The 24,369-nt window shown below is 41.2% G+C and overlaps 1 protein-coding gene across 1 annotated transcript in view; it reads right to left on the bottom strand.

Moving 5' to 3' along the window:
* Positions 1 to 24,369, bottom strand: part of adgrl3.1 (adhesion G protein-coupled receptor L3.1) — an 87,919-nt gene that overhangs the window by 26,804 nt on the left and 36,746 nt on the right. Inside the window, 7 exon segments of the mRNA XM_026170822.2 lie at positions 883 to 1,088; positions 1,254 to 1,376; positions 5,439 to 5,622; positions 12,468 to 12,506; positions 14,078 to 14,263; positions 14,999 to 15,102; positions 15,428 to 15,841. Of these exon segments, the coding sequence (XP_026026607.2) occupies positions 883 to 1,088; positions 1,254 to 1,376; positions 5,439 to 5,622; positions 12,468 to 12,506; positions 14,078 to 14,263; positions 14,999 to 15,102; positions 15,428 to 15,841 (1,256 nt within the window).

Raw genomic sequence — 24,369 nt, 5'->3', positions numbered from 1 at the left:
CCAGTAGATCAGCAGTTTCTGAAATTCTCAGAAGCCCGCCTGGCGCCAACAGCCGTGCCACGTTCAACGTCTAAGTCACTTTTCTTCTGCTCCATTCTGATGTTCAGTTTGAACCGCAGCAGACCGGCTTGATCAAACCATGTAACCGACTCATTAGATATTTGCGTTAATGAGCAGCTAGACAAGTGGTCCTGATAAAGCATCCAGGGAATATTTTTGATTCCTCTTTTAAAGCCTAACCTGCACATATCCATTTTATACTCTTGTTACCTGTACCTTTCAGCAAGTATGTTGTTGACCTCACCTACTTGCTGAGTGGCTGTTGTTCCTCATTGCTCATCTTTTCACTCTTCACTTTCCTCTTACCCCAACTGATAAAGGCAGACAGCCGCCCACCCTAAGTCTGGTTCTGTCGCAGGTTTCTTCCTGCTAAAAATATTTCTTTTTTTCCTCCCATATTGGAGAACTGCAGGGTCTCTCTGCAAATATTGTCAGTCTCGACCTTAAAATGACCTTTAAATGACGTATGATTTGGCATTACATGAATAAAGTAGAATTGACTGGAAATAAATCGTTTCTTTTTTTTTAATTGCTTAAGTCTGTAGGTTGAAGCAAACATTACTCAAATCGGAGTAAGTAGTCAATTTTCCGGTAAGTGTTTCCAGCTGTGGTCAGGCAGAATTTACAGCACCAGAACACTATACATGCGAAGCTTTGATGGCGTAAACTACATTTCTCATATTGTTTCCTATAAAGCAACACTTTTTGGCACAACAGTGGATTTCTATGGAACAGAGGAATTAAGATTTTAAACTTCTGGCTACAAACCTTCAATTTCTAGCTGCTTTTGGTCTTTTGTGAAATCTTTTTTTTTTAACTCACCTGTAGATGTTTGACAGTGAAGACCACAGGCTCTGACAGGTAAACCTTATTGCTGTCCTTGTTAATGGATGCGGTGATGACCGGGGAGTTGACGATAACAGAGTAATTAGGATAGATGGCATCGCTGCTCAGTCTGACGCTGGCGTTCTCCGTGGAGAGGTAGGAGCCCAAGTTCTTGTACATGACAAACACCATCCTGATCTCACCTGTACGAAAGGGACACGAATAGTGCACTCGATAATTGTTGTAAAGCAATGATGACAGAAATTTGACACTTCAAGTGGGTGAGAAAAGAAGATTGAGAGGCACAGAGAGACAGAGATCACAGTGAGAGTAAGTGCAAGGAGGAAAACATGCGATTTCTCTGCTACCATTTCTGCCATGCTGTTTCAGAGTGCTGGCTGACAGCTGGATGGAGTTTCCGTGTTGTTCCGACTGAGGGAATGTCAGGTCTGCGAGGTTCCCATCCGTGCTCAGCCTGGCTACTTCCAGCACTGAAATACGTACACACAAGCACACATGCACACAAAACACGCACGCCCTAATGGTAAGTTATAGCATAGCGCATTACATCAGATTTGTTTTGCAGACTCTTGTAATAACCATGTTTTCTCACTAAGTGCTTCACAGCACAGCACTGGCATGAGTCCCGAAACAGTTTCAAGCTTCTCCTAAACATATCAAAGTGAAATAATGTACATTTTTTCCCCTGCTAAAATAGGTAACAATGTCTCCAGGCAACTGCTCCAGCACTTTGAGGTAGATTATCCGGCCTCCTCTGTATTGTAGGAATTATTTCAGCGTCCAGGTTCGTTAGCACATTCCTGATTACAGCTGTGTAATGTATTAGATAAAGTTTCTAATTAAGAACTAATTATACCTTTGGTGTGTTGCTATCTTGTGTTTCTGAGCAAATTGGTGATTTAGACTGATGCTTTCATGGTAAAAGAAAAAAAAAAGTCCTACCTCTCTGATCAAATAAACAACACAAGGACATCTCTGATGGAGATGAAGGTAAAAATGGGAGGCAGGGTGGGATAAAAGGTGGAAAAGGCAGACAGACGAAGAGGTCGTGGAGGAGTGGTTTAGAGAGGTAAAAAAGAGGGTAATCAGAGGAGCCGAATGGATGAGATAAGCAGATACACTTAAAGGAGAGGACTGGAGTAGAGATAGAAAGAAGACTATGTTCTCTCTCAGGCATATGATAGATAAGGCTTTACAGACAAGAGATACTAACGTATAGAAACGAGCAAATGGAGGATGAGTGAGGAAGATGGACATGAGCATAGACGTGGGTATGCATAAAGAAAGAGGAACATTGGCTGAGACACCCCCCACCCCCACCACCACTTCCACATGAGCTACGTCGACCCACCCACACGCATGCATACACATGTACACACGCATCCACACCCACACACATCAGCGGGGTATCAAAACACGCTGAGTCTAATCTAATTAAAGCATCCTTGTCAAGACAATCCTCCTCCTAAGAAACACACTTGTTCATTATCGTTATCACACGCGCACGCTGTTACCGCTGCGTTATCCTTTCAAATCACTGTTTTGGTTCTAATAATAACACTATTTATTCATCTGCTCAATACAGTGGCTCATAGTCGCACGCACACAATCTAACACAATAATATCACTTACAGTAGCTGCTGTGGCTCCTTTAAAATGCGTCAAATAATTTATTCTTGTCACTCACTCTCATCTCAAAGACTTGAGAAAAGAAAAAAAAAAGGAGGAGGGAGCTTAAAAAGTGCACGGGAGAGAGCGGAGGAGAAAAGACTCAGAGAGAGCAGTGAGGATGAAGGGAGAGAACGAGAGAAATGACAGGCTGGTTATGAATAAAGGGGAGAGATAATCATGGTGGATCTGCCCACTGGATTAGCTGCGAGGGAAGATTAACAACACAAAAAAAGCAGAAATTTTGCAGGAAAAAGATCACTTCCTGTTTTTTAAGTTCCTCGGAGAGGCAGTAGCCTACATCTCCATGACTGTTTACGTAATCACATTTATTTAGTGTGATCAGGAGAGAAAGGAAACACTGGAGGAGATGCAAGTTTGAAATTATGCAAGGTGAAACTGTGTAGGATGTCAGTTGTTGAAATGGACTGTTGTGCTTAAACTTAAGCGAGAACATAAAGTCGTGTTGTGAGGAGTGACTTTGAGGAATCTTAACGGTCTTTGATTGGAAATGCAGTGATTTTATCATCATTATCTGTGACTGAAATAGCTGTAATTTCATTGCCTACTGATGTGAAAGTGAGCAAAAAGACCCCTCAGAGCATCATTTGACATTCCACCACCGCCGCCGCCCTCAAGCACGCGCTCATCCAGTCTTCCTTCTTATTTCGTTATCATCTTTATTTCTTCCTCCTCCATGGCTTTTTATCTCTGACTGAGTAACATACAGACTTGGTGAATGTTGGTAATGGGGGAATGGTGCGGAGGAAATGTTAAAAAAAATGAAATTGGGTGGAGGGGCGGGGGAGTGTAAACAAGAGGATAACCAAGGGAAACATAACAGATTGCAACTCGCTGATCTGAGCAAAGATGAAACGATGCCTCTAAGTACATACTCCATGTAAAGAAATGAAAATCAAAAAATTTTTTTACTCTCCATTAAAACGCGCTTATTCCAAGGTTTGATAATGAGATAAGAGAAAAGAATATGAGAGAAAAAGAGAAGAGAAAGGGGGAAAGTGATGGACACAATGCTATAATAACTATCTGTGTTCTGTTTTTGTCAATTCTGTCTGCAAGTTCAGCAAAGAAAAATATATGGAAACCAATTCATCTCTGCATTGAAGCCAATATTTTTCAATAAGATTTTCACGTTGATGTCTTCACCATGACCTAAAGCTAGCATGCAAAGCTGTATGCATTCTGTTGTACATGATGCTCTGTATCAAAATATTTAGACATTCAAAAATATATTTAATCTCTTGCAAAGGAAATGCATACTAGGAGCTTTAGCAGCCCAACAGGTATAAGATTGTAGTGCCCTTTTGTGCACAGAATTGTAATTGCTTTGCTGGAATTAATAATATATGTGTACACAGTCTACTTACAGTATTAAGAGGATTAAGCACTATAACAGTGGGATCAGTGTAACAGGTTGTTATGCTTAGTCCAGTCACATAGTCACATATCAGTGATACCATTTTGAGTCTTCAAGGAGTCCCTCAACACTCAGTGTCCCAAAATTCTGACACAAAATTCAGTGTTGTTTAAGCACTTTTTTAGCATAATGGCTACTATCCTAGAAAAAGAAAGTGTGCTCTGTTGTTTACCCTTTTTATCACTGCAGAAAGCAGTACTTCAGAGTTCATATACTATGTGATATGTTTATGTTTAGCACATTTATTGACTGTAAAGCCTGCCATGTTTTTTTATTACGTGTTTTTTGTTTGTTTTCTGTGATCGGACATTTACAGAATAGAAACCTAATGTTATTAGATTAATATTTTTTTTCCTTTGACTGTATTAATTCACATCAACATTAACTTGTTCAAGTATTCATGCAATCTTTTGTCTCAAAACTCTAAGAAATAACACACATTTTGTTAACATCAGTCAGCCAAAACATCAAAACCTGGCTGCAAACAGACAGGTGAAGTGAATAATCTGCCACCTTGTTAAAATACTACTCTGGCTATTCTCCTCTGGTATTAGCAAGGCATTTTTGCTCTAAGAACCTTGGGCCCTGATAATTAGATTTTATGATTTTTTATTTTCATACGTACAACTACTGTTACAAAGGAAATGTTCTGCAGTGGCCATGATACTCCATGATACACAGAAGGACAGTGCAACACAACAAATCACAAAAACTGCTCAGCAACAGAGCCGCAGTCATTGTCAAACATCCCAAATCACAATACAACAGCATCACAGCAATCCGCAGGGCCCAACGGATCTGCTGCGAACATCCCAGCAGATCCCAGCTGTATCCATGCCCCGAAGGGGCCGAACTGTTTTGGCAGTATAAGAGCAAACAAGGATGTGGTTTTTATGTCATAGCTGAACAGTATACGTTCATTAAGTGAAGGAAGATGCCATCTTTTGACATAATGTGAAGCTAGATACTAAGCTTTGCCTCTAATCTGTATTATGAAACATAGATCTCAGACATTGGGTTTGATAATGCCTGCTGTCAATGTTGCCTCTTACTATGATATTACATCATGTTCTTAGATCTTCAGCAGACTGAGCTCTTTCATGTTATTATAAGTTCTGCAAGAGGAAAAAACAAAAAAGAAGAAAAAACAGTGAAATCTAACAATTTCTTTCTAAAAAAAAAAAAAAACAAGTTATTTCTTCTAAATACTTTGTATTTAGGTAAAGACGATGAGCAAATACTTTTGTTCCAGTCAAATCCTGCTTTGACCTTGTCCAAGCACCAAAACCTAAGACTTGACTGGCTCCCTCAACTCTTATGACCCACTGTAAGAGTTGGAGGTCTGACTACAGGCTATCTCAATCGTCAGCGCTCACAAGGTCCAACTGAGTTTAGAGGACAGGAAGGATCCTAACAATGTACTCACGGATGTAGTCATTAGTCTCCTGCACAGTGTCAGTCTTCAGGAGGTTGTCAGCCAACATAAAAGCCCCGGTCTCCACGGTGTCGAGGAGCAGGGTAGCCGAATGAAGCTGCTCACTGGTGGGCAGTTCTCGCCACGCTTTCTCAGCTTTTGGATGCAACAAATTATTCACGGTCTCCACCATGGCCTGGGGCAGCAGCAGAGACACAGAGGTCACAAAGAGGAAATGAACATATTTACCACTTATTTATTAAAGGAATGCAAATCCACTCGTAGTGCAAATAACACTGCTACACACCAACTACTGAAGTCAGCTGAATGCATCAGCGAGAATGCAGTTGATTTTCATTTATCATGTTAATAAATCATGATAATCAAGACCAAAAAACTGTTAGCAATGCAAATGTGGCATTCCCATGCAGACACAACAAAGACAAAAACAGTTATTAAATCTAAAGTACATCTTCAAAGTTGAACTCTACACTTTTTAATGTTTATTACACCCTTTTCTTCTCTTTGTGTGAGGATGCTGTGATAGAAAAGCCATCACAGATGTTATGAAAATCAAGCTAAGCTAATTAGCTGATTGCAATCACCATGTGTCGACACCCCCAAACCGGGTTCAGTTTCTTTCTCCCTTTCTGCATTTTCTTTTTTTCACCCAAAGTCTTATCTTCAAGTTTGAAAACTTGTGCTTGAGGGTCTGAGAAGAAATTAGAGTTTTATCAGATAATGCCTGCTGGGTCATATCCAGCTGTGCAGAACGGGTTTGAATCCAAAAATATGACCAAATTAAACGGAAAAGTGTTGGCTCACATAGATGAAATGTTCCCCATAAAACAATGCTTATTTTGTCTCCAGCTCATACTTTTTTTTTGTTATGCTTTTAAGAGTTCACCTCCTTATTTTCAGACATGAACGCCACACATACAGCGCAGACACGCACACACATCTTAGAAGACTCTGGGAGAGATAAAGAAACAAAAGAGAAAAGAGAGCTGGAGCAGAGGTGGATAGGAAGGGGAGGGCCATGTGAGAGTGATAAAACAGTCCAGTGAGTCCATGGTGACAGGCCTCCACTGGGAACAAGAGAGGTGGAAAAGCGACTACGGGTACTATCAAACACACACACCTCACACTCCGGTCTGTCTCTTTATTTTCTCTTTCGCTCGCTCTGTAAACCAGCCTTTCTGCAAAGAAACCCCTCGCTCTGCCTTCACTCTTTCAATGCTCCTCTCTCTTGAGAAGCGTGGATGGCAAAGTGGGAAAAGTAACACAGGTGCGATTATACAAGCTAAGGGGGACTTCAGCGGGGAATTGCAAGGGCAGGGAGGAAGAGTGAAAGACATCAGTTTATTGGCATTCACACATCCAGCGTTTGACTTCCTTTTTGTCCCTTTCACTCAGGGTTAAGGAGAAGTGAGGGAGCAGGAAGGAGGAGAGGAGACAGAAGCAGTAAACGATGTGTTTTGTGTGCGCGGTGGATAAGTAAAGCCTAAAGAAACAGTGGAGATGATGACTCATGCGAGTGTTGATGGCATGCGCTACAAAACACTTGCCTTTTTGAATTAAAACTAATCCTACCTGTTGTTTCTTTATCCACGTGTAGTTACAGTATATCTCACGCAAGAAAAACTGGTGCTTAGCCAACAAACTAATATGATAATATTATGTCCTCTTTTAGCACTAGCAGTTAATTAGCTGGGATGCATATTGAATGAGTTTGGGAGGGCTACATGTAAACAAGAACTAATTAATCCACTGCTTCGGCAAACAACCAGAATAAGCAGGAGAGGATATGCAGCACACACGCAAAACATACAAACCAGTATCCAAAAGAAAAAAAGTTGGTTCACTGTGTAAAACGCAAATAAAAACAGAATGTAATAATTTGCAGATCACTTCAAATCTGTATTTAATTTAAAGTAACACAAAGAGAACATGTTAAATATTGGAGCTGAAAACGTTTCATGATGTTCTTTTTAAAAAAATAAATACTCATTTTGAATGTCAACAACTAGTAAAAAAAAAAAATGGACGAGAGCAAAAGAAGACAGGAAATGTGAAACATCTTGCAGCTGATCAGGTTTATGAGTAACACGATTAGGCAAAAAAAGTGCCCTAGAGAATAAGACAGGATGTATTAAGACTTTTTTTTTTTTTTAAGGGAAGGCCAATTCAGCAAAACAAAAACTTGAAAAATACAACAAAGGAGGATCTGAATCATGAGGTAGCAGAAATAATTTATCAAGCAAGACAGGCAAACGTTTTATTTTCAAAGCAGGTACTGCTTTTGTCATTTCCCAAATGTTTACAGTGTTAAGAACAAGCGATTTAACAATGCTAAATTGGTGACATCAAATAAAAATTGAACCTATATATAACAAAAACTAAATACATTTTTTAGACTCAACCATTGTCACGCTGTCTTGCAAATCGTTTGATTCACATTGTGCACGTCATCTGTGTAAACCAGCAAATGTATTTCTATATCCACTCATTGATACTTTGACAAGAAACTACAAGCTTCAGTTCCTTTCAAAGAGAAATTTCTTAGTTATTTTGCCCATTAATTCCCATTAGTTATGAAATCCACATTTAAGACATTAAAGTATTAAAATCTGGTACCAACCAGATGGGGAAAAACACCAGCAGTCAACTAAATGATTATGATGCTGATTATAATCAAGCTAATACCGAGACGATTAACTCGTTGTCAGCAAGTAGTTCAATAATCAATGAATCATTCGAGCCATTTTTTGAAGCAAAACATTCTTTGGTTTCAGCTTTTCAGTTTTTCACACTTGTACACTTTTCTAACATTTTAAAATGTTATTAGTTTGTTAATTAAATGATTAATCTTAAAATTGTTGGATACTTGCAAATATCGACAGATAGACCCTTCAAACATCTCTCAGTGATTAGACTCTTCCTTTTTGGAGAGCATATCTAAAACAGCAGTGACAAAAATGTTAAAAATGCATGTGCATTGTGCAAACAAAAATCAGAAGCACTTCTATCTTACACTAAGCATTGTGGTCATAGCTAAAGCAGGAAGTTTTCTTTCCCGAGTGTATTCTTCCCGCTCCATCTGACTTCTTTTTAGGGATACTGCCATGATCTGCAACAAACTACCTTAGCATATCCATAGAAACGATATTTGAAATTTCATGCATCAATCCATCCATTTTCTTATTTAACCTCCTGAGACCCGAACTCTTTCATGGCATGCATTTTCAATTTCTCTTTGCTATTTGGGCTGATTGGGACCTGATGAATGTAAAAACAAAGAATTACCAGATTTTTTTTTTTTTTAACCTGATTTTGTCTCTGAGAAAAATGAGATCCACATATGAGGACATTCGTTTTATATTTTGATAGAACAGTGCCAGCATAATGTCCTCGTAAGTGGACATCAGGCCCTTGCAGAGCAAAATGTAGTATTTTGGTCTAGACAATCCAAAATGTGATGTCCACATATGTGGACGCCAGGTCCTAGGAGGTTAATAACTTTGTTAGTTATTTCTGTGTTTGATTTTATACTTTGCTATTTACTTTTGCCTATTTGTATTATTTTCTATCGCATCTGTTGTTGGGTAAGAGTCGGGGTACACCCGGAACAGGCAGGGCGAGCACAGAGGAGTCAGTCACACTCACATTCACACATTCACACCGATTTAGAATCACAGATTAACCTCAGGATATCATTGGACTGTGGACGAAAGCCAGAATAGCTGGAGAGAACCCATGGAGGCACAGGTGAAAACATACCGTCCCCACAGAAAGGCCCCAGCTTGGATTTAAACCCATTACATTCTTGCTGTGAGGTGACAGTGCTAACCGCCACACTGCTGTGCTGCCCCGGCAGCAAAACCATGCAATGAAGTTTGTTTACAATCAGAATTGTATGTGATCTGTGCTTTATGAGAAAAGGATTTTTAACTTCTTCAGCTGCCTTATTGTCGCATCGAGTGTGGGAACGTGTATGTGCATATCTCATAAATATATGGTGTAGAAACATATTAAAAGGGACTGAGATACATGCTGCATGTAACGTATGTGTTCTCATGGCTGTGTGTTCAGTTGAGTGTGTGCACAAGTAGCTAAGAGAAGACTTGTAGTGCATCATTCTGCTCCACTTGCTGTACAGTAGCCGAACAGGCAAAGAGAGATGCTCAGTGGAGAGGATGTCCTGTAGACATGGCAGATATGAATGCAATGGCGCAGCTTTTCATTCATTCACGCGACTGGTGCTTCTCCCAACCGCTCACTTTGATGTGTTTCAGATAACCCCATTTTTCTACTCTCATTAAACTTTCCATTGCTTTTTATTGAACTTTTGATTATCGTGCATTTTCAATTTCATATAATTTTTTTTTCAATGAAATTTAATTTAATTCGCTGGCACCGAGATTATATCTGAAGAGGAGAAAGATAGGTAAGGAGAAGAAGGGGTATGATTTCCTTGAGGTCCAGACATCTCAGCATCAGAAAGTCAGAGATAGAATATATGCTTGGGTGCGCGCGTGTGCGTGCGTGTGCGCGCCTGTAAGCTCTGGTGACATTTCTATCCGCACAAGTATAAGGACTTGAGGGCTAAAATAGAGACAGGTTTTTTTAGGGGTCTTCAAAGAGGGGAGAGACTCTGCAGAGACAGATAAGAGTGTCATTCGTTTGTGTGTGTGTATGAGTGAATGTGTGCGTGTGTGAGGCCACGTATTTGCAGGGTAGGCGAGTGCATGCGTGCACACATATACACAGCACGCATGCACGTACTCACATGCACACACCAGTAAATGGGGCAGAAGCGAAATGCTTTGAAGCGTTGGGGTAATCCAGCGTAAACAGCAGCAGCAAGACAGACTAGAGCTGGGTTGGTCTCCTACTCCGAGCTACACAAGGGGATCGCGAGCACACGCTCGAGCGCGTGCACGTGGATGTACAGTATGTGCACACTCATGCACGGTAACATGTAACCTGAAAGAGTTAGGACGTCTTGAAGCACGGAAAGATGTGAGACTAGAGAAAAGAATGGAATTTTTTTTTTCCCCTTTTACTCGCTTGGATGAGCTCTGAGAAGGTGCATGTTTTGAAAATGTTTTCATCAGAGAAGCAGGCTTATCTGTCAGTTGTTGTTTGAGTTTGTCTTCCCTGACAGGATGAGTTTGCAGCTAAATCAGGCTTTAAATTCACAGCATGCCATGTTCTGACCTGCCATCCATAAATGGAGGGCAAATTAGACATTGTCATTGAGCATCGCTGTCTTCTCACTGCCCCCTTCATTGTTTGGGGTTTGTTTTTTTTTCTCTTTTCCTCACATTGCTGTTTCTGTAACTCTCTTCTCTTTTTCTGTTTAATTTCTGGTCCCTCCTTCCCTGTTTCTCATTTCCCTTCTACCTTACAGACTCTACCCCCCTCCATCAATCCACCCTAAAGCATCAAAGCCTCTCCACACCACCAACTTCATCATGAATAAATTGCCAATTTAGTATACATGAAACGAGTCCCCAGTTCCCCAAACGAAGTGAGAGAGGAGGAGAGATGGAGTGTGAGAGTGAGAGCGGAGGAGAAAGAGCGACAGAGAGAGAAAGAAAAGGAGAGAGAGAATTCAATTATTTTTTGTCTCTATTAAGAACCCAAACCTCCTGCCCACTCTCCTCACTTGGCAATTAGTGCTGTAGATAATTAACGAGAAGAGGGCAGCACCACACCACATCCCTAATCACGCGCATTTCTATCTGGCAGAGTAAGGGACTGTTGGTATAATTTTGTTTCACATTACTAAGGCTAATTATATAATCGATCACTCCCAGCCCCCTGCAGAACCCAAAGTGTGTGGTGGTTTTGATTTTAACCTGTAACAAGTTGTCTAAATGGTGCCGCTCTCTGAAACATGGCACTTGCATTGGATTAAGGAGACACATCAAAAAGTCTGACGGTTGTGATGTGACAGCACAAGATCATTGTTGAAAATATATTTATATATTGCGTGTGCGTGCGTGTGTGAGTTGTGTGTGTCAGCTTGCATATAGTCCTAAACCATGTTCTGTGATGTGACATTGCTGACTGGTGCTGACGTTAAGACTTTTCAGGGGGAGAGTGGGAAAAAAGCCTGCATCAGGAGAAAAAGAGCTACCCCATCACTGGTGTGTGTGTGTGTGTGTGTGTGTGTGTGTGTGTGTGTGTGTGTGTGTGTGTGTGTGTGTGTGTGTGTGTGTGTGTGTGTGTGTTTGTCAGGGGTGCCGACAGAGAAAACGAGACTGCAGTCTATCTAGTCTACAGCTCATTGATGAGGAAGGTGGGGTCCTTTTGATGTTCTGAAAAGTGATTTTAGCTGACCAGAAACATGCCTAAATGATGGTAGATTGTTTTGTTAGCGGTGTCGGCCCATGGCGTCAACACATACAAACATCAATACAAGCAGACCAGCAATGAAAACATGAAATGAATACTGAGCCACAAACATAAAGCCTCTATTATTTCTAAGGCAGCGAGGCCGTGATCAACAAATATGCAACAGCATATCCATCATACTCAGTTCTTTCTTTCTGATGCACCAACACAGAGGGCATTTCATTGAATGGAGATGGATAGCGAGTCGTTTGGTTTCAGGCGGGCCTGTTTACAATTCTGCAGACAGAACTGCGAAATAGATGAGCTATTATTGATATTGATCATGGCCTCTTATCAGTACTATCGATTCTGACTGCAAGAAAAAAAAATTAAAGCTGAAAACAAAAGAATGTCAGCAAACCCTTTGAGGAGACTAAAACTTTACCGGGAGACACAAGTGGGTAGTCCCCCCTGTTAAAATGGCCGCCCTCTTCAAAGGGTTGGGTTGCAAACCACTGGACAAATGCTGCAGCGTAGAATTCGAATTCTACACTGCAGCATTGTAATGTGTGATCACATGTACACACGCAAACACAAAAGCTTGCTTGCTAGATTACATGCTGAGCGTTAAAAAGAAAAGAAAAACACGTGGGACTGTGGTGTGGCAAAGTAATCAACCATACCGGGAAACGGAAATACCTGTGCGAAAAACCTGCAGGACCTTTCTCTCTTCTGAAGCTGCAAATTCAAACAATTCAGCTGTTAGCGATATAACACCTCTCAATCATACACACGCGCAGACACACAAAGACAGTTACACCCACTTCATTACTACTGCATGAAAAAGGCTTTGATGGTTAAAATATATTGTTATTCTCCTCATTCGCCTCCTTTTGTCATTCCTTATACTCTAATTGCCTTTCATGCTTTTTCCCCTCTATTCTTCTTCTCCTCTTTTCTTCCAGATTGGCTTAATAATTTCCTCTGTTCCTCCATTTCTCTCCCCCCCCCCACTCATTCTGTGCATCTACTGTCAAGTGAATTGATGGCATTAATTACTGTGCCACTCGTGCGTCATTGGTCATATTTGATTTCCAAACAAATATTTGCATAATATGCTAGCGTATTACTCAGTTAGATTTATATGTAATTGGTCCATTATTGAAATCAGGAGGAACACTTTTCCTTTTCAATGGAGGGCTTTTTTCCTCTCTACATATCTAACAGTTAACAGGCCATTTGGTCAACAGCAAAACACAGATTAATTGATTCCACTTACACTTGCTGCAGTATGTATCGACTTCCCACATGTTAATGAATTACTTAGAGGAAGGAGAAGAGATTTAAAGTGTGTGATAGTGAGACAATAAGAGGTAAATGGGGAAAAGCGGAAGACAACACCGACAGAGGGACTCGGATGCTAAAGCTAAATAAAAAAGGCAGTGGCTGCCAAAGCGGTGGCAGCAGCTGTCAGTCCGGTGGCTAAACCCCGCCTATCACCGTTGACCTCAGCAGAGACAATCAAGAAACAGTCCAGCATCCACTCAGTCAGTCAATTAGGCAGCCAAGCCAGCCAGTCAACCATTCCCCCGTGATTTAACACACTTTAATTGAATGCCTACATGCCTGCATGGCGCAGAACTAAATTTATCTACAGCCATAACAAAACAGATCCTTTGCATATTTGGAATCGAGTTTCCATTAACGTAATCCCAAAGTGAGCGCTCGAGCCTAATTGTCAACAACGTCTTCGGAGTTATAGCTCAAAGCCTGAAGTTCATTAGAACAACGAGCTACGGCGTAAAACATGTCCGTATGTTTTAATGAGAATAACTCCTCGTGGCCTGAGATGGACTTTTATTAAATTTGGGTCTTGCTCTGAAAAGAGTTCAGGAACTATGCCAAAGACTAAAAGCAGTTATCTATCAGCCATAATGTCGAGCAAAACTTGTTACAAAGAGCCACACACAGAAGAAGATAAAATACTGTCTAAAAGCAGCTATTTATCATTTTGAAATCTACAGCTTTATGTATGGCTCTTCATCAAACTCTGCACGGAGAGACTTTCCTAACCCCTGAGAATGAGCGTAAGGCAAAAATACTAACAACTGTTGCTTTTCATCTTACTGTTAACATCAAAGACTCCCTCTATCTGCTCCCCTCTCTCTGTCTCCCTCGCTCTCAATTCTCTTTCTCTTAATTTACTTGCCTTTAAACTGCAAAACCCCTCTATCCTAACGCTTGCAAGAAAACGTCGATTTTACTCACTCACTCGCCCTACATTTACCTCTTATTTCTCAAGACAGTACCTTGGTGAGGCTGCGGGCAGCACTGTCCTTGCCCCCAGGGGTGAGATTTCTGAGTTGGACGTCCAGCAGTTCGACTAGTTGGACCATGGCCCGCACTGTAGATGGCACATCGCCAGGATGCAGAAGTCCTTTGGTCTGCTCTGCCAGTTCCCTGGCTACAATTGCTGCCGTCTCGCCCGACCGAAGCTGCATGTCAGAGTGGATGACAGGGTATGGGAAAGTCACAATGTGCAAGAAGAGATGGATGGCAGTAAAGAAAAAAAAACAAATAAAACAAAAAGGTGAGAAGTAAAGGGAAAGTTTGAGAAAGTAGAAAAAGTTTGTGAGGGCATTACAAGTACACAGTGAGACAGAGGAAAAGGCAACAACGGATGGAGAAGTAACAGGAGGGGGGAGGACGGATCGGCAGGGAAGAGATGTATGTGCAAAAGAGTGGAAGTTGAAAAAGACACAAGGAATAGAAAAAATAATACATTTGCAATATACTAAGCATATACTAAGCTAAGCATTATGTTATAGAGAGAACTCCTGTTTTAGCACCTCAGATTTTCTCTGTTTTGTCATAAAAAATGGGGCAGCAAAAGTATAAGTAAGTACCAAATGCATTTTCCATAAAAAAATGATGCACTGTATGTAAATAAGCCTATCATGAGGTCTGCTACCCTTTTAAGATAAGAGCCCACTGTGAATTAGGGATGCTATTGAACATTTCCTCTTTCCTACAGCTATGGCATATCCCTCAAATCTCTAACACGAGTTAGGGTTAACAAATGAGGATGGATACATGGCCTAAATCTTTCCCTGTGACCAGTGCCCCTTCATGCGTGAGAAAAATTGCTCCAGAACTATGTTCATCATGCGCTAAGCTTAAACTGGGGCTTGATAGGAGCCACGAGGTCTGGGGGTAGCTTTCAGACTTACTTTCTGCATGATGTGGTTGACCCAAGGTGACGTGCAATTGCTGAGGTCAGGGCCTTGGGTATCCCAGTGGCCCAAATGAGCTACGCACATGTATGTAGCCACGCCTGCAAGATAAGCAAAGGGGAGATAATATGACAGCGCTGACATTCACAAGGAGAAAGGAAGACTCTTGAGCTCCTTAGGGTTCGCTAAGCATTTTGTGTTTGCCTGTGTGTGTGTAATTGGTGAATCATTACTGATGTGTGTATTAACTGACCCAAACACGAATATTTGTCCTGACAAAGTGTTGTGTATGTGTGTGAGTGTTATATCATTTTTCCAATAATTACTTGGTAGGAGAAAAAACAAAAAAAAGTAATATATAGATTATCACACACACTGTTACCATGTATAACTGTTTATGCGATAGAAACTATTTGGCCTCCTTACCCAGTGTCCCTACAGGGCACGGCTGTTTGGCCGTCTGGCCCTGCTGTGTGCGAGGCCACGATATGTCGGCTGTCACTACTGGATTACAGAAGTCTTGAGGAGGGAGGATTGGGGGCTGTGGGGGTGCTGGAGGGACTTGCACTGGAGGGGATCGACCCCCAACTTTCTGATTGGTGTCAGGAATCTGATTGCTGTCAGACGATGAACCTCCAGGAGGAACCAGAATGGGCTGGCGGACAGTGGTGGTTGTTCGATACCGCTGACCAGGGGATGTAGTCAGTAGAGGCCTTGGAGTGGTGTAGGAGGGGGGAGACCGTGTGGTGGTGGCGGCACGGCTGGTAGATGAAGAGGAACCTCCCCCACCAATTGGTCCCCCTCCTCGGTTTGGGGGGATTATGGGAGGTGGGCGAAAGTCTAGGAGAGAGGAGACTGGTTAAATTCACAAAAACACACAAAGCATGAGTTCTTCAACGAAAAGCCAGAAGGAAAAATATGTGCTATGCACATTTGTGGATCCCCACAGTATTAGATTACAGGTGGTTTTGTGAGCCCTGGAGGCTAGGGCTTACGCCTTCAAGGTTCATCCATGGGATAAAAAACATAAGATGTACAGTGTTAAAAGACCCATCCGCATTAGCACCAAATGATTCGAGCAATCAAATAAGCATAAATAATGTAGCAACGGACACAAACACATTGCAGGGATTTGTTTACACGGTGCCAAATAGCTTTGACAGGGAGTAGCTCATGTTTCTGATGACTTCCCAATGTTAGTGTTTCATCCTTGTCAGTGCGGTCATGCGCCAGATCTTTGTGGGGTCGTTTCCTACTATCGAGTCCTATTTATTACCATCAATTGCAGGACATGTTTCTAAACAGTTCAGCCAACAACACTTATAACAGAACAAACTTGAACGTGTGTGGCAAAGTTGGGTTTGTGAAAAAGTTTCAGTGTATAAACTGCAACTCTCCAGCTCAAAGCAAGACCAGTGATTGGTTTTTCCCTGCATCTGTGTTTCCTTTGGGGAAACTAATGGTTCTTGCTGCTTAACCTGGCAGAAAAAACATTCTTTCAGTGGCATGCATGATTCATAGCACTATGACATCACAAGAGGTAGGAAGGCCACTTAAATGCATACGGCACACTCTTCTATTGTCAATATTTAATTGTAAAGAGGTTCAATTATTCACATTGACCCTGTTTAGGGGACAGAAATAAAGAATGAATGAATGAGATGATGGGAAGCGTACAGTATGTTGGTGAAGTGTCTGTGCCATTGTGGATGCAGAGGCTGTACCAGTCTGTCTCACTCTCTTTGCAAGATCAGTCTTGCACGATTAAAAAACGATATGAAGAAATGAACAATTTTTTAATTTGATTTACAGTTAAATACCGTACACTGGAGGAGACTAGTCTCTAAAGCTTAATTGTTACTTGCCTTTTACAAAAGCACAGATTAGTCTCATCCGCCGCACATTTACTATACAGCTGAGCATATTTGTATATGTAAAATATACACAAGAGCACTTTTTAGAAGATTGTAATTACAGACATCTGTCTATTAAGTTTACATATTCCACATTATGTGAGTTGCCTTGTCTCCAAACTACACTGTAATAATTTAATAATATTGCACTTTTGCACCTGGTATTTTTAGATTCAGCTACAACTTAGTTACTAAACAAAAATCAATAGAAGATTCTAAAAATGTGTTCTGGCTTCACCCTGCTATTCAAATCCCACAGTGTGTGACACGCAAACACACACAGCACAGATCACAAGGCAACTCAAATATGAACTCTTCAATTTCACGTTATGCTACTTTCTTCCACACAAATATGTATTTTCTAATAGTCAGCTTGTAGACTTTTTTTTTTAACACACAAAGCAATGATAACCAAAAAGCTGTTTAGAGAAGACTGAGCTGCACGTGCCTTCAAACATTTCGTATTTCTGATTTCTGGTTAACAGGGTTCTTTAAAAATTTTCCGTTTAAAAAATAATAACAATAAGCTTAAAAACTGCCTTCGTGCTAAAATGATTGATTTCAAAATTTTCAGGAGACTTGTGTTTCTCATTGGTTTGCCTTAGGTCATAATACGTATTACACGGTGGTCACTGACACTGTAGGGTTGCAGATGTTTCACTGAAGACGTGCAAGTCTGACATGAGCCTAAATATAACTCCACACGTGTGTGTGTGTGGCAGCTGTTTAGCTCTTACTGATTTTAATTTCATATTAATTTTCCACTGATTTGAATTAGACAGTGAACCTACGCGATAGACGTAATAACAAGTGAAACAACCCATTAAGTTATAAATGGACTGTGGAAAAAATTTGCTTTACTTTTTGCATTGTTTTAATAAATGTTGTCTATTTTAATTTGTTCCTTGTTTTTGGGTAGGGGGGTTTGTTGGGTAGATGTGAGTGGAGAATAAAGTGCGAGTGTGTGGGTTGTTGTTGAATGGAGTGGGTGTTTACATTGTTTCCTGTGAACTAAAGTTGTCCCTTCCTGTGGATTTTTTTTCTTTCTCACTTTAATTAAAAGACACCGGGCTGTGCTTCTCTCCATCATTCTGTCTTCCTCCCTTTCTGTCTGTCTGCTTGACTGACAGCCATCTTACATCCCGCTCCTCCTGTACGTTCTGTTCTGTTCCTTCACAACTCAATGGAGTGTTTCCGTACCTAAACTGTGCTGCTCCCCGTTCCTGAATCACTGCCGCCCTGCCTCATGCATTCTCCACGGAACATTGCCATCAATCATGCGTGGCGGCAGTGGCCTAGGGACTAGCTGTCAATCTGCGTGTGTTTGTATGAGTGTGTGTACTTATGAAGCAGAGACAGAGTATGTGTGTGTGCCTATCTGGACTCAAACGGGAAGCTCCATTAGGGCCTCTGCCACAACAATAGAAGAGTAATGGTGTGTGTGCATGTGTGCATGTGTGCGTGTGCGTGACTGAGGTTGATGTCTGCTGTCATTCCAGTACAGGGCAGCAAACACACTGGCTGGCAGCTCCGGGTGAGGTAACACAAAAGTCTGCAAGCATCATAGGTAAGGGGCCACAGCACATCGCTCTCTATCTCTCTTCCTTCCTTCCTTTCTTCCTTCCTTCCTTCCTCAGCTGTTCTTTTAACATTTTTCACCCGATCTTATCTCTCACTCATAACTTTCTTCCACTATCTGAGACATCTTGTAGCCTTTCTCAGCACTACTTTAAATGTGCACTGCACTATGTTTTCTTTTTTTTTTAGTTTTCTCCTCTTTTTCCTTGTTGTTTTGCAGCATTTTGGCTAAAAACGACATTCTAATGCTATGAATTCATCACCGCCATCACTCAGGATGCTGTGTAAGAGACCGTAGGGAACTATAGGAGCATGACATAACAGGTCCATGAAACATTTATGAAGAAAGAAGGCTAGAGGTTGCAGTTGTGGGGACTGACATATCTCCCCGCATCGAAACCGAGGGAACCTTGAGGAAATGTGCCGTGACAACTTCATGATGTCAGCTAACCTAAACACTATGCTCTTTGCCAAAACTGGTGCCACAAAAACACGCTGACAAATTTAGTACAAGCTCGTCACTTAAGGATTTTGCACGTATCTAAGCCTTGCACATGCTTGTGGGTGACATATTTTAACACATATATATTTTTAGGGCAAACCTGAGTCACTACCTTACCTGCCTTTGCTTACCAGGAGATGAAAAATGGCCATTGTGCAAAAGAAACAAGATTTTCTTCAGCGTCTTAAACTGACCAATTTGCTGAAGCCTGGTCTGCAATCGCTCCTTTTTAAAATTGAATTAACTTTCTTTAAATCAGTCATTCAAATAATACATATTTGTGCAACAATGCGATTACAGTTGCACTGATGAATAAGATCAAATAATTGCCGAGCTCTAATCTCATTCAATTCTACTGTGCAAACTCCATCTGATGAGGAAGCTCGCGTAATATAACTGAAAGCAACAGATCAGTTACTAATGGACCCAGTGGGCTCGTAGTTGTGCTCTCTGTTGCTTCCTCGGACAAGAATAAACACTTAATCTCAGAAGTGCCTGAAATGCATCTACACTTTCATGTCAATTGCCAAACTCCATCTGAAGAACATTTGGTATTCTATTCTATTCTATTCTATTCTACTCTATTTGTTTTTCTGACCTGTAGCAAGCCCAGGGGAAGGTGAGACAGAGACAATGGCAGGGTGGCAGTAAACTTGTTCCTGAAGTTGTCATCTGTCACCACGCTGGAGGGGCCACAGAGATGCTGTCAGTCAGCCTGGGATGCTAGCACATGATCATCTGACATGCAGACAGGCACTGTGTTTGTGTGTGCGAGTGTGTTTGTGTGTGCCGTGATGTTTTTCTGTGTGGGTAAGACTGCCTGTCGCTGCCTCTGCTCTGTTGCAGAGAATGCTCTTGTTGACTTCTCACTTGGTAAACAGAGGGATCGTAAATCCACAACACAAAAGGTAGAAGGCAGGGAGGAGAGAGGAGAGGGAAAACGAACTTCCCCTGGCAAGTTTCCCACACTGTCAGAAAAAAAATGGCAGACAGGCGGCAAGAAGGAGAGGCAGAGTGAAACGGAAGCAAAGAGGGACTTGAATTAAGGGAGAAGTTTTGCAGAACTTGAATGAAGTGTCTATTACATTATCGAGAATGTGAGACGATTTAGTGAAAATCTACTGCATCCGTGCCCTCACACATGCAAACACTATTCTGAGCAGTGGGGAAGGATGAATCTAGAGGGGTAAAGGCAAAATGAATCTGACTGGGGGCCCAAACGCTTTCTAGGTTTGATGGTAGCACACGCGCTAAATGGAACTGCATACAACGATAACATGCCACCCCTATGGCTGAAGAGCACACACACACATAAAACCAGAGCTTGTGGCGAGTGGCTCAAGTCTGCTGATAAGACAGAATGGAGCACTTCAAAGTAGCGATACTTTCAAGATTAAAAACGAAAAAAACCACACATACACAAAAACAACCCCCACTAATAGAGCTTCACTCAAAATGGCTGCCAGGGACCCGCACCACGATCTACAGCTAATGCTTCACATGCAGACACATCCCTGCTCAGCCCTGTTGGCTTTCCAGTTGCATAATCATGCCATCCCTCTGCTGAGCTCTAAGGCACCTGCAGCAAGTTTTCCAATTACATGCTTCTTTCTTAATCAGAGGAAGCTCCCTTGTTCAAAGCAAAAAGCTAACGGGACAGACCAAATTGTCTTTTTTAACTCTTTTTTTTAAGTTTTAAAATATAAAGATTCATCAGCACATAGAGCCTCAATTGCTCCTTTTCCAGGCAGGCTATAAACTTATGTCAGTTATATGAGCACTGCGATGAAAATTTATCTATAAGGCATCTAGTAAAATACAATGAATATATTTGAATGGGAGTTGTTTGCTTTGCCCCATATCTTTCAAAATTAAGGGCAACCCTGGCTGGCTTGCAAAGGTGAACCCAGGCACAGTTCAACTGGGCATGTTGGGTATGAAATGCATGTAGCGTGATCGCTATCCAAGCCCAAACATGGATCTACAATGCTTCCTCGATATGGCTGTATTGTTGTTAACTACAAATATGAGCACAAAAAGCACATAAGGTCGTGAAACTTGTACTCTAAAAGCGTATTTTTTTTCAGCCCTGCATTTGTGTTTGTGAAAGAGAGAGAAAACAAGCACAAGACAGGAATCCATACGCTGAGCCAAGCTGATGGAGATTTGGGCCTAGATCTTCGAGGCCAGTGTGAAAGCAGGCCAGCAGTGGGGTCGGGAGGGGGACCAGTCTTTCTAAAGGATGGTACACGGCAACCAGTCTCAGTACTCCGTTTTTTGACCTGCACATTTAATGTCAAAATGTCAAAAGTAAAATCCTAATGCACATATGGGGACATGCTCCGATAACTGCTATTGTTTCTGTTTACTTTCTGCTGGGCTGTGGATTTCCCTTCCACTCTATTGTCCAAGCTAGGCCTGCTTAATTTGGCATCTGCTCTTTGGCAGGAGGAAAGCAGTGCTGAGGCCAAATGCACGCAGAGGGCCTGGCAGAGGCTATCCAATCGATAAGGACACACTCCAGGCAAGGAACAGGTGCAGCAGACTCTCTGAAGCAGAGCTCAGTCTCTGCTGAGATGGCTGTGCTGTAATGTTTTTGGGAGTGAGGGAGATAGGCAGCGATTGAGGAGCCGGTGAAAGATGCAGGTGTAGAAGACAAGAGTGGACAAATTCCTCAAAGTTACTATCTAATAAAGCATTTGATATTGGTGTACAAGAACGGTGTTATGAAGAGAGCGTAGAAATGATCGGTTTACAATGTACTATCTAAAACTACGTAGACATAAGTAACAGTTATATTCAGTAAAAATGACATATACCTGAAAATGCTTAGATGCTAGGACTTTTCACTTGAAAGCTGCGTTGTAAATTACTTTTACAAATCTTTCTACAAAGATGGGCTCAAAAGATATTAAATTATAAAGTTGTCCCTTTCTAAACAATCATAAAACAAACTAAGTAACCTCCCTTCACTTTTGCAGAGCTGTGTTATCATGTGATGTGAATAACTAAAGGACCTAACAGACTCTTTCTCTCACACACACACGCACACACAAACAGCTTGCTTTGACAGGCCAAAAATGTTCTGAGGGTTAGTCTAATCAGTGACCTGGTGGAAGATGGTCTCCACTTCAACCGCTAAGTATTTTTCTTTCTCCCCTTAAGCTGGCTTCCAACATTTCCTGCACTGCTAAGCACTGCTGCTTGATTGCAATCTGGTGTCAAGGAGAAAAGGAGAGGAGGGAAGAGGAAGAAGGAAGGGGAGGAGAGGAGAGGAGAGGAGAGGAGAGGAGAGGAGAGGAGAGGAGAGGAGAGGAGAGGAGAGGAGAGAAAAGGAAAGGAAACAAGAGGAAAGAGGTGGACTTCCTTAGGAAATGTAACTATGCAATTTCAGCCATTAAGAGTTCAAAGGTCAACCTTTACATCTTGTTAACCTGACAGTATTGAAAGCAAGGTCATCTTTATATAACAGAAGTAGTGTTTAATTACTCTCAAGGACAGATCATTTTGACTCTCCGGTGTATATTGTGTTGCCTAATGGTTAAACCACACATTTTATTTTATTTTCTACTTATCTATTGCTTAAAAGCAACGTGCCAATGTGAGAATTGTATTTTTATTACTAAAACAATTGGAAGTAACTGTCAAACAATATGCTGTCTTTTTGTCTTCTAATTAACTTTTTTTTTTCTGGAGCACTGCTCTCCAGTTGCCAGAAAAAAACAATCCACCAGGATTACTCCAGAAAGTTTCGCGCAATGTTTCTTTTTTTTAAAACCGATTTCAGTGTGTTGCATCTATCCCATAGAATATGCAATCAGACTGTCAGACATGAAATTAGGACCTCGGGTAGATCACAATCCTAAAGAGCTGCGAGTTAGCACTAGAAAGAGTATATATAGCACTTGTGAGAGTGCAGTAAGGTGGAAAAAAAAACCCTGCACAAGACAAAATGAGAAGAGAGTGAAGACAAGTAAAACAAAGACAGAGAAGGCAGTGCTTCTTAGTTTTAGCCATGTTTTTCCCTCCTACCCCGTAGATACAGATAACATGAATAATTTTGTGACTTTGTTGGGAAAACTTTTTAAAGTGTGGCAAGGCAGACTGGAGGTGATAAATTATTCAAATGTTTCATCGGAGCCATGCCGCTTGCGTAGGGCAAGTCTCTATAATATGCATGTAAGAAGACGTGATGAAACAACTCCATAAACAGTAGAGAATGAGAGAACGTTTGGGGATTGTGAGGGAGGAGAAAAGGGTGATGCAGAGACAAGTGACTTTGACTTTACATAGGCATTCAGTAGGACTCTATAATATATAGATCTAAAGGACTCTCAATGAAATAGCGCTGTGTGATGTGGGAACCGGTTGGGAGCAGAAAAGGAGGACAGATTAGGCGCTAGATAAGGAAGACAGAGTGAAAAACAGAGGAAAAAAACACTGAGTGAAAGAGAAAGACGTATGAGCAGGATGGAGGAAATGTTAAGAGTCCTGTCATTGTGAGGGCATGTGTTTGTGTAAGAGGCAGGGAGAGGAAGAATGTCGATTTAACAGAGAGAAGTCCAAACATTAACAATAAATGCAGAGGGCACAGTTTACTTTCTCGTTAGGTACCAAGGGAGAAATAAAATATGCATTTCAAAAAGAAAAATTTCTGCTCCGTGTTACATCAATGACGCGACAGAGAAAACCTGCACATCATATGTTAGCCCATGCTGAACTAAACCTGCTTTATTTGTTTCTCCCCTGCGATCCCCTTTAAATCCGTCAATGCGATACATGAAACTAGGCCTGACATTTTCAGCACCGGGGTAAATAAACATGACCTTTAAATACCTCAAACATTTCAGACTTCTGCATATTGTGATAATTTTCTAACATATGACTCGAATTAAGACATGGTATGTATATATGATAGAGAAAATATTAATTTAGGTACTCAAAAATGTTTAGGTCTGATATCCATTGTGTCATTGTTCACGTGTTCGTTGTGGACATTACTGGTGATGGAAGCTGTGTTGAACGGCAATCTTTCCAAATGCAAATAAATAAATAAATAAAATCAAACATGGTTATATATGGGGATTATATTTCGCATAATATAAATCTTTCTCTTGTACCGCCCTGTGATCCTTCCCAGTGAATCAAATCAAACACACTCAAACTGCTGCATAGCTAACAAAAGCTAGCATCTAACTAGCATACGTGGCTGATGTTGACTTCAACACAACCTCCTCACTAGCTTTCTGTGGCTTTTGACCAAATATATTTGTCAGAGTTCATGCTTCTTTTGTCTTTAGGGTGTAGTAAAACGGCGAGGCTGAAAGAAAAATAGGCTAAAGACGTGTCTTTGCTGTTGCTTTGTCCAAACAGGT

This window comes from Astatotilapia calliptera, chromosome 6 (genome assembly GCF_964374335.1).
Source record: "Astatotilapia calliptera chromosome 6, fAstCal68.1, whole genome shotgun sequence".
NCBI classification, from domain to species: Eukaryota; Metazoa; Chordata; class Actinopteri; order Cichliformes; family Cichlidae; genus Astatotilapia; species Astatotilapia calliptera.
Note: the sequence above shows the minus strand (reverse complement) of the source record. Positions and strands in the feature narration are given on the sequence as shown.